A 12,709-nucleotide genomic window follows, 5' to 3' on the forward strand; every position below is an offset into this window, starting at 1 on the left:
CTCCAAGGTTGGAGGGAAGGCAGGAAAGATGAAAACTGGCACAGAAACAAACTTCAGTGGGGAAAAGGCAAGTGCAGGAGCTCTGACTGGAGTCCAGATAACCAACCTTACGTACCCTAAAGATCCAGTGCCTTCTATACTTTATCTTCTGTAATCAGTTAGGTGATGCAATGGAACTTAGTGTCCAAAAGAGTTCAAATCTTGCTTCAGACACCAAATAAACTATGTAATCCCTGGCAAGTCATTAAGCTCTAAGTGCTTCACTTTGCTAATCTATAAAATGGGAATGACAACAGCAATCTATCTCACAGGGTTGTTTTAAAGAGCAAATGAATTAACGTATGTCAAATGATTCACAAGTCCTAAAGCACAATATAAATGCTAGCTATTATTATTGTCTTCAAAAGAAGCCTGTAGGGTGGGCAGGGCAGGTCTTGTTATCACCATTTACAGGTGAGGAAACTGAGGCACGCAATGTTTAAGTGATTGCTCAAGGTCACACTGCTATTAAGTGGTAGTGATGTGACTGGAATCCAATCTCTTTCCAAATTTCCAATTGGATTTCCAATCCAATTTCTTTCCAAATCTAGTGTTCTTAAGGTTGGAGAGGAGGTCATTTGGCAAAGGTGAGCAAAAGAAGGCCAAACTGGGAACCTGAGAATGGAGAAAGTCTGAAACCTCCAAAGTACCAACAAAAGGTAAACAAATGACAGAGGGAAAATCAGGATTCGTTAAGGTCTGTTTGAAATACAATAGTGTAAATTGGCCATGGATCCGAATTAGCAGGATGGAAGTGACCTAAGTCAGCAAAGTTCTGCAACCGGAGAACAGAAGCAAGGAAAGCAGATACAGGGGCCTGCTGGGGTGGCAGAAGTCAAGTGGGCATGGGATTCAAGGGTGCTGATGGGAGCTGCTCAGCAGTACAGGAGCCTGGGATCCCGACTGCACAAGGACTCCTGGGGTCAAGAGGAGGGTGACGGCCTAAGTAAAGAGTGACCATTTCTTTAGGCTGCAAGCCTTAGAAAGCACTTTACATATATCAATTCACTTGATGCTCACAGCAACCCTGTGTGGTAGATGAGGAAACTGAGGCTGAGAGGTTAAATGAGTTATTCAGGGTCACACAACTGCTAAGTGTCTGAACTCAGGTTTCTCTGACTTCAAGTACTCTGATCCTCCTTACAAAGTCTCCACCAAAGGCCAGCTGGCACCTCTACTCTTCCTTGTATGCAATATGCCATCTCCTGCCTCAAAGTCTTTGCACAGGCTGTGCCCCATGGCTGGAAGGTCCTCTCTCCTTACTTTAGCTGACTCCTGACTTGCTCTCTTTTGGCTTGCCCGCCTCCCTTCAAGGTTTGGTTCCTGTGCCATTTCCCTCAGGAGATCTCCCAAACCCTGGTGCCATACCCCTACCCAAGTCTAACAACACAAGTGTCAATAGAGGAGTGCATGGTGGTCTAGCCAATCCCCATTATTTTCCTGTTGGCCACATTATTTGTAGATCTACTGTATTTGCTTAGCTCTGAACATGTTCTATCCTCCCAGCAAAATGGGAGCTCCTTTTGAAAAAGAACTCTCTCCTTTTTGTTTCCATACTCTTAACATTTCACATATTCCCTCACATTCATGCTTAATAAATGCCTGTTGACTGACTAAATGATTGATCCTCACCCACTTCTACCCCCACGTGCATGACCAATAGGGAAAGAATAGTGGACAGACAAGACAAGAATTCTCCCGTCTGTTCACAACTGGTGAACACGTCTGGTGTCATGACTCTTGATGAAAAAGGCCAAGGTACCCCCTGCATCCTAGGCCAGCTTCAGTTGTCCTGATTTATATCTGGTCATTGCCCAAATGGTTCTGGAGGAGTAAGTGAGGCTGGTGACTTTGCACAGTCCTCCCTCACTGTAATCCAATTCAAGTCATGGCATCACCCTTCTGATGTCATGGTCCTCTTTGAGAGTGAAGGACAAACCACAACCTGTGAGTCTTTACAGTATGGAATCAGGCCCTGTCAGAATCACATGAACATGTAAGTAATAAAAATATACCAAAAATAATGCCAATTCTCCCTAGGCATATACATCCTCAAAACCAGTTTTCTCTAAACTGTGATCTGAGAGCTATGTGGAGCACCAATGAGAGTAAGTGAGGCTATGGCCATCTGCACATCACTTTTCTCTTGGCTCTACATGTCTCTTCTGTATTATATGCTTCTAGTGTAAAGAATCTGGGTCAATGATCACATATGGGGTTTTCTTAAAGCGTGAGAAATGAGTCATGCAATGACAAATGGCAATATGAAAATTTTAACCTCTAGTTGTCTGAGGATACACCTCAAGAAACATTTAGACCTTCCTAAAATATTTGAAAATTGTAGACACTTTTGTTCAAATCCATTTGTGGAATTCCTATCTGTTTCTTATATCTGATTATTAATCTCAGGATAATCCTGATGGAAGCCACTGATACATATTGGAGGGTTAGGTATCAGTTGAGTCAACAGATCAATCACCCAATTACTCTAAACTCATCTGAAGTAACCAACAGATGCTGTGCTTTGATACTTTAACCAGGTTAGAACAACTCTATTGAATTAGTCTATCAAAGGAGAGATGCAAAAAATCCTTGTTCAATTTAAAAGGATTTGAATTGACCTGACTCTCAGGTTCCTACCCCTCCCCCCCAATCCTTTGGCTACAGGATGACCTTGTGAGCTTTAAAGGATCAGGAGGATTCCATTGGTATCCAATCAGTATCTCTAGACAATCAGCATCCCTACATATCATCCTATTGATAGCTACCTTTGGAACACAAAGATCTGTACCTTCTGACTGAAAGAACCAGAAGCTACAACACTCAGCCAACATCATGAATCGGAAAAAGCAGATGAAAAGTTAAAAAACCATAGAATCTTTCTATGGGGATAAGGACCAAAACACAAACACCAAAGAGGTCAGAGCTGAGACTGTACTTCCATCTGAAACCTCAGAAGGGACTATGAATTTCTCGCAAGCTCAACTAGATTACCTGGAACAGCTGAAGAAGGAAATAAAAGAAAAACTGGCCAATGATTTTAAAATTATAAAAAAAGATTTCACTGATGAGAACATCACTCTGAAAAGGAAAATTGAACAAATGGAAAAGGAAGTTCAAAAATTAACTGGACAGAATAATTCCCTAAAAGGAAGAGTTAATCAAACGGAAAAGGAAACCCAAAACCTAATTGGGAAAATTGATCAAATGGAAAAGGAAACACAAAACCTAACTGGGAAAATTGGTCAAATGGAAAAAGAAGTACAAAAATTAAATGGAGAAAATAGCTCCTTAAAGGGAAAAATTGGTCAGATGGAAAAGGAGATGCAAAAGTTAACTGAAGAAAACAATACGATGAAGATTAGAATTGGGCAAGTAGAAACTAATGACTCAATGAGGCAACAAGAATCAGTCAAACAAAATCTAAAGAATGAAAAGATAGAAGAAAATCTAAAATATTTAATTGGAAAAACAACTGACCTGGAAAATAGATCCAGGAGAGAAAATTTAAGAATTATTGGTCTGCCAGAAACCCATGATGAAGAAAAGAGTCTGGACAATATCTTCCAGGAAATCATCAAGGAAAACTGCCCAGAAGTACTAGACCCAGAGGGCAAAATAGTCATCGAAAGAATCCACCATTCCCCTCCCGAAAGGGATCCCAAACTCAAAACCCCAAGAAATATCGTTGCCAAATTCCAGATCTATCAAGTGAAGGAGAAAATACTACAAGCAGCCAGAAAGAAACAATTCAAATATCAAGGACACACAGTCAGGATCACACAGGACCTTGCAGCTTCTACGTTAAAAGATCGAAAGAATTGGAACCCAATATTCTGTAAGGCAAAGGAGTTGGGACTTCAACCAAGGATCAACTACCCAGCAAAGTTCAGCATAACATTTCAGGCAAGGAGAAAGTCATTCAACGAAATAAGGGATTTCCAGAGCTTTCTGACCAAAACACCAGAACTCAATAGACAATTTGATCTTCAAATGCAGGTCTCCAGAGAATCATAAAAAGGTAAACAGGGGGGAAAAAACAAAAACAAAAACTTGCTACTCAATTAGGGCTAACTGTTTACCTCCCTATAAGGGAAGATGATACCTGTTAATCTTGAGAACCGTGCAGCTATTATGATAAAAGGGATATATGTAGAGGGAACGGGTATAAAGTAAATGATGTCATCTCAAAAATATGATTAAGTATGAGAAGGGATTGTAATAGGAGGTGTGAAAAGGGGGAAGCAGAAAATGGCAAATTATATCACAGGAAGAAGTACAAAACTATAGTAGAGGGAAGGAGGGGAGGGAGATGAGCATTGTTTGAGAGGTACTCTCATCTGATTTGTTTAAAGGAGGGAACAATAATCTTAAGTAGATAATCCTAACTAGCTCTATAGGTAGTAGGAGGGGAAGGGGGAAGGGGAGGGTGGCTAAAAGGGAGGAAAGAAGCCATAAGAGTAAAGGGGAGTAAAAGGGAGGGGGGCTAAAAGAAGGAGGGGAAGGCTGCAGGAAGAGGGAGAGAAAAGTATTGAGGAGGGGAAGGGAGATGGGAGAGCTAAAAGCACAAATGGTGGGAAAGAGGTTGGAGGGAAATACACAGATTGTAATCATAACTGTGAATGTGAATGGAATGAACTCTCCTATAAAACGGAGACGGATAGCAGAATGGATTAAAAGCCATAATGCAACAATATGCTGCTTACAAGAAACACATTTGAAATGGGGGGATACACATAGGATAAAGGTCAAAGGATGGAGCAGAATATATTGTGCTTCAGCTCATGTAAGAAAGGCAGGAGTAGCAATCCTAATCTCAGACAAAGCAAAAGCAGAAATAGATCTAATCAAAAGGGATAAGGATGGAAACTATATCTTGCTAAAAGGCACCATAGACAATGAAGCAATATCATTATTAAACATGTATGCTCCAAGTGGTATAGCATCCAAATTCTTAGAGGAGAGGTTGGGGGAGTTGAAGGAAGAAATTGATAGCAAAACTATACTAGTGGGGGACCTCAACCTCCCCCTCTCTGAACTCGATAAATCTAACCTTAAAATAAACAAGAAAGAGGTTAAGGAGGTAAATAAAACTCTGGATAAGGTAGATATGATAGATCTTTGGAGAAAATTAAATGGGAATAGAAAGGAATATACCTTTTTCTCAGCAGTACATGGAACATTTACAAAAATTGACCATGTACTAGGACATAAAAATCTCACAATCCAGTGCAGAAAGGTAGAGATAATCAATGCATCCTTTTCAGATCATAATGCATTAAAAATTACACGTAATAAAAGGCCATGGAAAGAGAAACCAAAAATCAATTGGAAACTAAATAATCTAATTCTAAAGAAGGGTTGGGTTAAAGAAGAAATCATAGAAACAATCAACAATTTCATTCAAGAGAATGACAATAGTGAGACAACATACCAAAACTTATGGGATACTGCAAAAGCAGTTATTAGGGAAAGTTTTATATCTTTGAATGCTTAAATAAATAAAATAGAGAAAGAGGAGATCAATGACTTAGGCTTGCAGTTGAAAAAGCTAGAAAAAGAACAAATTGAAAATCCCCAAGTAAATACCAAATTAGAAATACTGAAAACCAAAGGAGAGATTAATAAAATTGAAATTAAGAAAACTATTGAATTAATAAATAAAACCAATAGTTGGTTTTATGAAAAAACTAATAAAATTGATAAACCTTTGGTCAATCTGATTAAAAAAAAGAAAGAAGAAAATCAAATTACTAATATTAAAAATGAAAGGGGTGAACTCACCTCCAATGAGGAGGAAATTAAAACAATAATTAGAAACTACTTTGCCCAACTTTATGCCCACAAATTCGATAATCTAAACGAGATGGATGAATATTTTAAAAAATACAAATTGCCCAGATTAACAGAAGAGGAAGTTGAATACTTAAACAACCCCATCTCAGAAAAAGAAATTGAACAAGCCATCAATGAACTCCCTAGGAAAAAATCTCCAGGGCCAGATGGATTCACAAGTGAATTCTATCAAACATTTAAAGAACAGTTAATTCCAATACTACATACACTATTTTTGAAAATTGGGGAAGAAGGAGTCCTCCCAAATTCTTTCTATGATACAAATATGGTTTTGATACCCAAACCAGGAAGAGACAAAACAGAGAAAGAAAATTATAGACCAATTTCCCTAATGAATATAGATGCAAAAATTTTAAATAAGATTTTAGCAAAACGAATACAGCATCTTATCACGAGATTAATACGTTATGATCAGGTAGGATTCATACCAGGATTACAGGGCTGGTTCAATATTAGGAAAACTATTAGCATTATTGATCACATCAACAACAAAGCTAATAAAAACCACATGATAGCTACCTTTGTCACCCTCTCACAGGATGTGTGGACATGTGTGAGAATATTTAACAAACTTTTTAACAATGAGAGCTATCCAAAATTGGGTGAAGCTAGTCTGGTAGGTGACAAGTTTCCCCATCCCTGGAAATACTCAAGCAATGTTCTGGATGAACACTTGCCAAAGGCATGATAAAGAGGATTCCACAGGATGTCTAAAGTCCTTTCCAGCTCTGCCATCATTCAAAGATTCTCCTAGGTATGGACAATACAAGCCCCAATGCTGCCACTTACCTGCTACGTGATGTTCCTCAACCTCTTTGTTCCCAAGTTCTTGCCTTTGAAAAATGGGAATACCTCAACTATTTAGCTCAGAGGGTCAATGAGAATCCAATGTTTTGTCAGCCTTTACACTGAACATAGAAGTCTTTATTCTTCTTAAAGATAACACTTATTGGGATTTATTACCTTTGAGACACTGCAACTCTGTGCCGCAAACACAATCCATTTGCTGCTGTCCCCTTCTCATGCCCCATCCCCACCGAATTCAGTCCATATGCAGAATGATCACTTAACAAAAGACAATGCCTACCTGTGTCATAGTTCACTATAAGCTTTTCACTATGGTCTCCTAGAACAAGTGGCTCAAAATCCACTGCCATCTGCATGGTGTCTCCCACGCTGACAGTCCCAACACATGGCTCTGCAGAAAAAGGACTAAAGTCCAAAAGGAAATACTCATCAGGATACATTCTGTACTGATCAAAAAGGAAAGCAGTTTGGAACTCAAAATTTAAAAAAATTATGGAAAAAATTGTTTTTACACATAACCAGAAAAAAAGATAAAAAACGACATCATAAGCCTTTGAGTGCTAGTTTCTCCAGAAATTTATTCAATTTCATATTTTTTCATTTGCCTTTCTGATAGATTTGTCCAAAACTGAGAGATTAGCATCTCCTATTATTACTGTTAAGAAGAAAGAGAGAAAGACAGACAGAAAGAAACATAGAAAGAAAGAAAGAAAGACAAAGAAAGAAAGCGAAAGCAGGAAAAGAAGGAAGGAAGGAACAAAGGAGCGAAGGAAGGAAAAAGGTATACAATTTTTATTATTTTATTTATTATTTATTATTATATTTTAGGTATACAGTTTTAACTAAAGAAAGAAGTCAGACTTGACACTACTAGTTGGCTAATCAGCAGCTAGGTTCTGTTTCCTCCTGGGCCTGTGGGATTTTTTAGTTTAATGCTAATTTCAACTAAAGGCAATAGAACCACAAGTGTAAGGTGATGCAATTATCCATTTTTCCTATACATATTCTGCTAGATAGGAAGCCCATCCACTTAAGGGCTTCATTCTTGTACGACATATCCCAAACCCAGCTCTTCTTGATCTTAGAGCCTTCCCTCAGAGATGATCTCCCATTGCTCCTGCACGTAACTTTTTCTGTACATAGTATATTGTCTCCCCCACTGTACTGTGAGATCCTTGAAGGCAGGGACTATTTGCTTTTGTCCTTCGTGGTGCCTGCAGTGTGAAGCATAGTACCCAACACTTGAGCCCCTAATAAACACCTCCTGACTGACTACTGACTTCCTGACTTTAAAGTGTTGATTGTTGGAGGAATATTAAATAACACCATATAGATGATTAAATACAGGGTCATGTATCTAGGCTGCTTCTAATTATTCAACTCTCTAGGGCAGCTTTCATGTTCTTCAGTCCTTACACATGTCTCAAAATAAAATGTTTAACTTTAGAAAACCTGAAGTTCCTACAATGGGACAAGTAACAGTTCGGGAGCTGCTAAATGGCACCTGGACAGTGGCTCCTGTGGTTTGCCACTGTGTGACATTGTGGCAGGAGAAGAAGCTTTCTCCCTCCTCCTCTCTACTCTTTCATTCACTTTGCCTTCACATTTCCTTTTCCCCTGTTTCAGATTCAGCAACAGACTCTCTGGGAGCTGTTTCTTCTCTCAATACATACAAACTCACATAACCCACAATGCCCAGTCAGTCCAACACTTCATATTGATCAGCCCTAGGCATCTGGCCATCTTCCCTGACACTGGGCATTTCCTGCTATACATGCATATACAAGCATATACACACATACACACACACACACACATACACACACACACACACACACTTTGCTTTTCATCTCCTACTCTGGGAACAATGATTAAATCAATACTACCATAAGAAAAGGTTTGATGGACAACAAGCCTCAGCTCCACTGACAGTCTCTTTAACCTCAGACCAAAATTCTCTTCCTATATATATATTTCCTTCCCCTATTAGAATCTAAGATCTTTGAGGACGAAGACTTTCTTACTCTTACATTTGTATACCTAGTACTAGTACAGCACCTGTAATAGACACATAGTTTTTTTCCTTCTCTCCTTTTCTTTCCTTCCTTTTTTCCTTCCTTTTCTTTCCTTCCTTCTTTTCTCTCTTCCCTCATTTCTTCCTTCCTTCTCTCCTTCCTTCCTTCACTGGTGCAACTCAAGGACAAAGAGGTTATCAACTCCTTTTGAAGATGGAGGGTATGTTGGCATGTAGCCTTCTGGGTGTTTAAAAAGACCTTGAATTCAAAGAAATCGAGCCTTCTTGTAATCCAGGCAAGTCAAGAAGTGTGCCAGGGAAAGTAATCTATCACCAAAGGCAGGAACAATAAATCTTTCGATACCTGCCGCAGGAACAGAATCACTCCTTTTTAAATGAGGTTAAAAGCAAAATCTTTTTGCAAGTACAGAAAACACAAGCTGCAATTTGGGAGGGCAGATGGTGGGTATGTGTGGTAACTGAAGGGTGAAGGCATTCATACTTTGTTTACAGTGATGCCTGATGTTCAAGTTTATAAAAATGCCTTAGCAGTTTGTTTAAAAATCAATATAGTACTATCATAAAATGTCTGAAGATAAATAATAGGAAAATCTGGACAAGCACTCATGCAGAACTTTCAGTCGGAGCAGGGAGTGTGGGGGAGAGGGAGGTTGGGTTTTTTTCCTAGGCTCCAAATCCAAAGCAAGACCAATAATTTTTTTTGCAATTAATGTCCACCTTGGATACCACTGCAAGGCAACAGCCAAAGGACTCAGTTCAGATGTATTCCTCATGATTATTAAAATTTGAAAGTCCCTGAAGAATTTACTATTATGAAACAGGCTTGGTGGTCCCAAAGGAGGAAATTTAGAATACCAATTTGACCAATATACCTATAAAACGGGTGGTTGATTGGAGGACTCTAAATACAGATTCCCACAAGGTAACTAAAACAAAAAAGAGCACCCATTGTAATTATCTCTTAGAATCACAGGATTGAGGACCACAAGGGCACTCGGTCACCATCCAATCCAACCTCACGTTTTACAGAGGAGGACAAAAGGCCCCATAAGGGCTTATAGAAGACCAGCATAACTTGCTGTCTTTCATTGATACTATCAACCACTTGATGGGATGGGGAAAAAGCAACTGATAGTTCCATTTTGTGCTCATATGATACCCCTCCCAAACACTCTTAATTTCATATAACACTGCATTTCCCACTGAACATGCACTACTAAAGCTATTGGTGTTTTTCTAACATCCTCTTGTAGACTTTAAGCTCCCTGAGGGAGGGCATATGTCTTGGCTCATCTTTGTCTTTTCCCTAGCACCAAGCAGTAGATCTAGCCCTGTTCAGCTCATGTTTACTAAGGAGAAGAGAGGGGAACATCTCAAGCTCTGATTCCACCCATCAGGACGGAGAGTCCTTGGCATGTAAACTGCTCACCAGCACATATCCAGCTTAGGCTGTCACTTCTATTCCTTTCTTTTATTTAGTGATCATTTTATTCTTTTTCCGATCTACAGCATTAAGACCATTAAAGGTTTTGAAAGATAGTAGTAGCATAGACAGAGAAGTCACTTTGTTATTTTTTTAAATTTATTTATTTAACTTTTAACATTCATTTCCACAAAATTTTGGGTTCCAAATTTTCTCCCCATTTGTTCCCTCCCCCCACCCCAAAACACCGAGCATTCTAATTGCCCCTATCACCTATCTGCCCTCTCTTCTATCATCCCTCCCTTCCCTTGTCTCCATCTTCTCTTTTGTCCTGTAGGGCCAGATAACTTTCTATGCCCCTTTACCCATATTTCTTGTTCCCTAGTAGCAAGAACAGTACTCGACAGTTGTTCCTAAAACTTTGAGGTCCAACTTCTCTTCATCCCTCCCTCCCCACCCATTCCCTTTGGGAAGGCAAGCAATTCAATATAGGCCATATCTGTGTAGTTTTGCAAATGACTTCCATAATAGTCATGTTGTGTAAGACTAACTATATTTCCCTTCATCCTATCCTGCCCCCTTGCTTCTATTCTCTCTTTTGATTCTGACTTCAAATTGCTCCCTCCTCCTATTGCCCTCCCTTCCATCATCCCCCCCCACCCTGCTTATCCCCTTCTCCCCCACTTTCCTGTATTGTAGGATAGGTTTTCATACCAAAATGAGTGTGCATTTTATTCATTCCTTTAGTCGAATGTGATGAGAGTAAACTTCATGTTTTTCTCTCACCTCCCCTCTTTTTCTCTCCACTAAAAAGTCTTTTGCTTGTTTCTTTTATGAGAGATAATTTGCCCCATTCCATTTCTCCCTTTCTTGTCCCAATATATTTCTCTCTCACTGCTTAATTTCATTTCTTTAAGATATGATCCCATCCTATTCCATTCACTCTGTGCTCTCTGTCTCTGTGTGTGTGCGTGTGCGTGTGCATGTGTGTGTGTGTAATCCCACCCAGTACCCAGATACTGAAAAGTTTCAAGAGTTACAAATATTTTCTTTCCATGTAGGAATGTAAACAGTTCAACTTTAGTAAAGTCCCTTATGAGAGAAGTCACTTTGAAAGATAAATCATGAAGAGACTAAGAAACTAAGAATTAGAGTAAGGTACAATTATGCAAAATGGAATGTATAAAGAAATGAAAAAAAGACAAAAATAACAACCTATCCAAGCTTCTGTGGTCAGCCCATTGAAATGCACCAACTCCTGAGAAAAGCGCTTAACCACCAGTTGTCTTGATGATTAATTTAATTTGTGTCATGATACCCATGATCATTAGGCATCCAAAAAGAACACCCGTGTAGGTCAGGGCAAATTTTACAGAATAGTTTCATCGTATCACAAGTTGCTTAACTTGGGGGTTTTATTCAATACTTCCACAGATTCACATTCTCAATGATGTAAACATCGCTTCCACTAGTAAGTCTCAAAATTCAGCCACAATTTTTGAGTCTGGGCCATTCTTTGTCCATGTCCCTCCATTAAACTTACATGGAAGTTTTACCAAAGATAGTTTGGCTTTTTAGGTCAGAGGTTCTTAACCATTTTAACCACTCTTTTGCAGGCTGGTGAAGCCTAAAGACCCCTTCTCAGGAAAAAAGTGCATAAAATAATACTTACAGAATTAATAAGAAAACAATTTATTGAGATCATAGTTATTAAAAGTTTTCAATATTCATATGTTCATGGACTTCTTTTTAATAACTCCTAAATCCTCCAAGTGCATATGCTTAGATGTACCTTCTCCCAGGAGTGAATTCTTATAGAACTTCCATTCTGAAGAAGGGACTAATACATCCATCCTTCATTTTCCAGACTATCCCCCCACCCCATATTTCTGCATGGGTATTTCCTCCCCATCTTTACCTTTGCCGCCTCTTTTTTTGTAAACAGTATTTTAATTTTCCAATTACATGTAAAGATGGTTTTCAACACTGAGTTTTTATGAGATTTTTAGTTCCAATTTTTTCTTCCTCCCTCCCTTCCCTCTTCTGATATAGGTTATGCATGAGTTACTTCCATTCTTAATGAGTCACCAGGGCACTGGCACAGTTAATATTCACCAGAAGCAGAACTACAACTCAGGTCTTCCTGACCGGAATTGTACCTACTCTACATAACAGGGACTTAGCGGTTTGTTATTGAACAATGAAGCTGAAATCTATAGAGCTGAGATAGTTTGCAGTCTCAAAGAAAAGCTGGCACCAGACCCCTGGTTGGCTGACTTCTGCCTGGTGTTGCAATGCCCTGTTTCCTAACATATGTCTTCACATACTACGATTTCGTCTTCTTTTCAAGGATTTCTTGCTCTGCACAGGACATTCGTTAGTGCAGCCAAATGGATAAAGTGATTTAAAATGAAAGCTAAGTTAATCTGCTAAGGAGAACAAAACCTTAGAGCACCAGTGATGGCGCCAGGAATCCAAATTCCAAAATATAAGATTTTCCTTTTTTTCAATTGTTAGACAAAGAGGACATAGAACACATAAAGTGGTAG

The 12,709-nt window shown here is 39.0% G+C and overlaps 1 protein-coding gene across 5 annotated transcripts in view; it reads right to left on the reverse strand.

Moving 5' to 3' along the window:
* HYDIN (HYDIN axonemal central pair apparatus protein) overlaps positions 1-12,709 on the reverse strand; it is a 468,388-nt gene that overhangs the window by 346,451 nt on the left and 109,228 nt on the right. For all 5 annotated transcript variants that reach the window (XR_011972958.1, XM_072636610.1, XM_072636609.1 and 2 more), the window contains exon 7: positions 6,983-7,107. Coding sequence is in view for 4 of the 5 variants with exons in the window: in XM_072636610.1 (XP_072492711.1) it covers positions 6,983-7,107 (125 nt within the window). In the remaining variant the exon portion in view is untranslated. The remainder of the gene's footprint in view (positions 1-6,982; positions 7,108-12,709) is intronic.

Source organism: Notamacropus eugenii, chromosome 1 (genome assembly GCF_028372415.1).
Source record: "Notamacropus eugenii isolate mMacEug1 chromosome 1, mMacEug1.pri_v2, whole genome shotgun sequence".
Classification (NCBI taxonomy): domain Eukaryota; kingdom Metazoa; phylum Chordata; class Mammalia; order Diprotodontia; family Macropodidae; genus Notamacropus; species Notamacropus eugenii.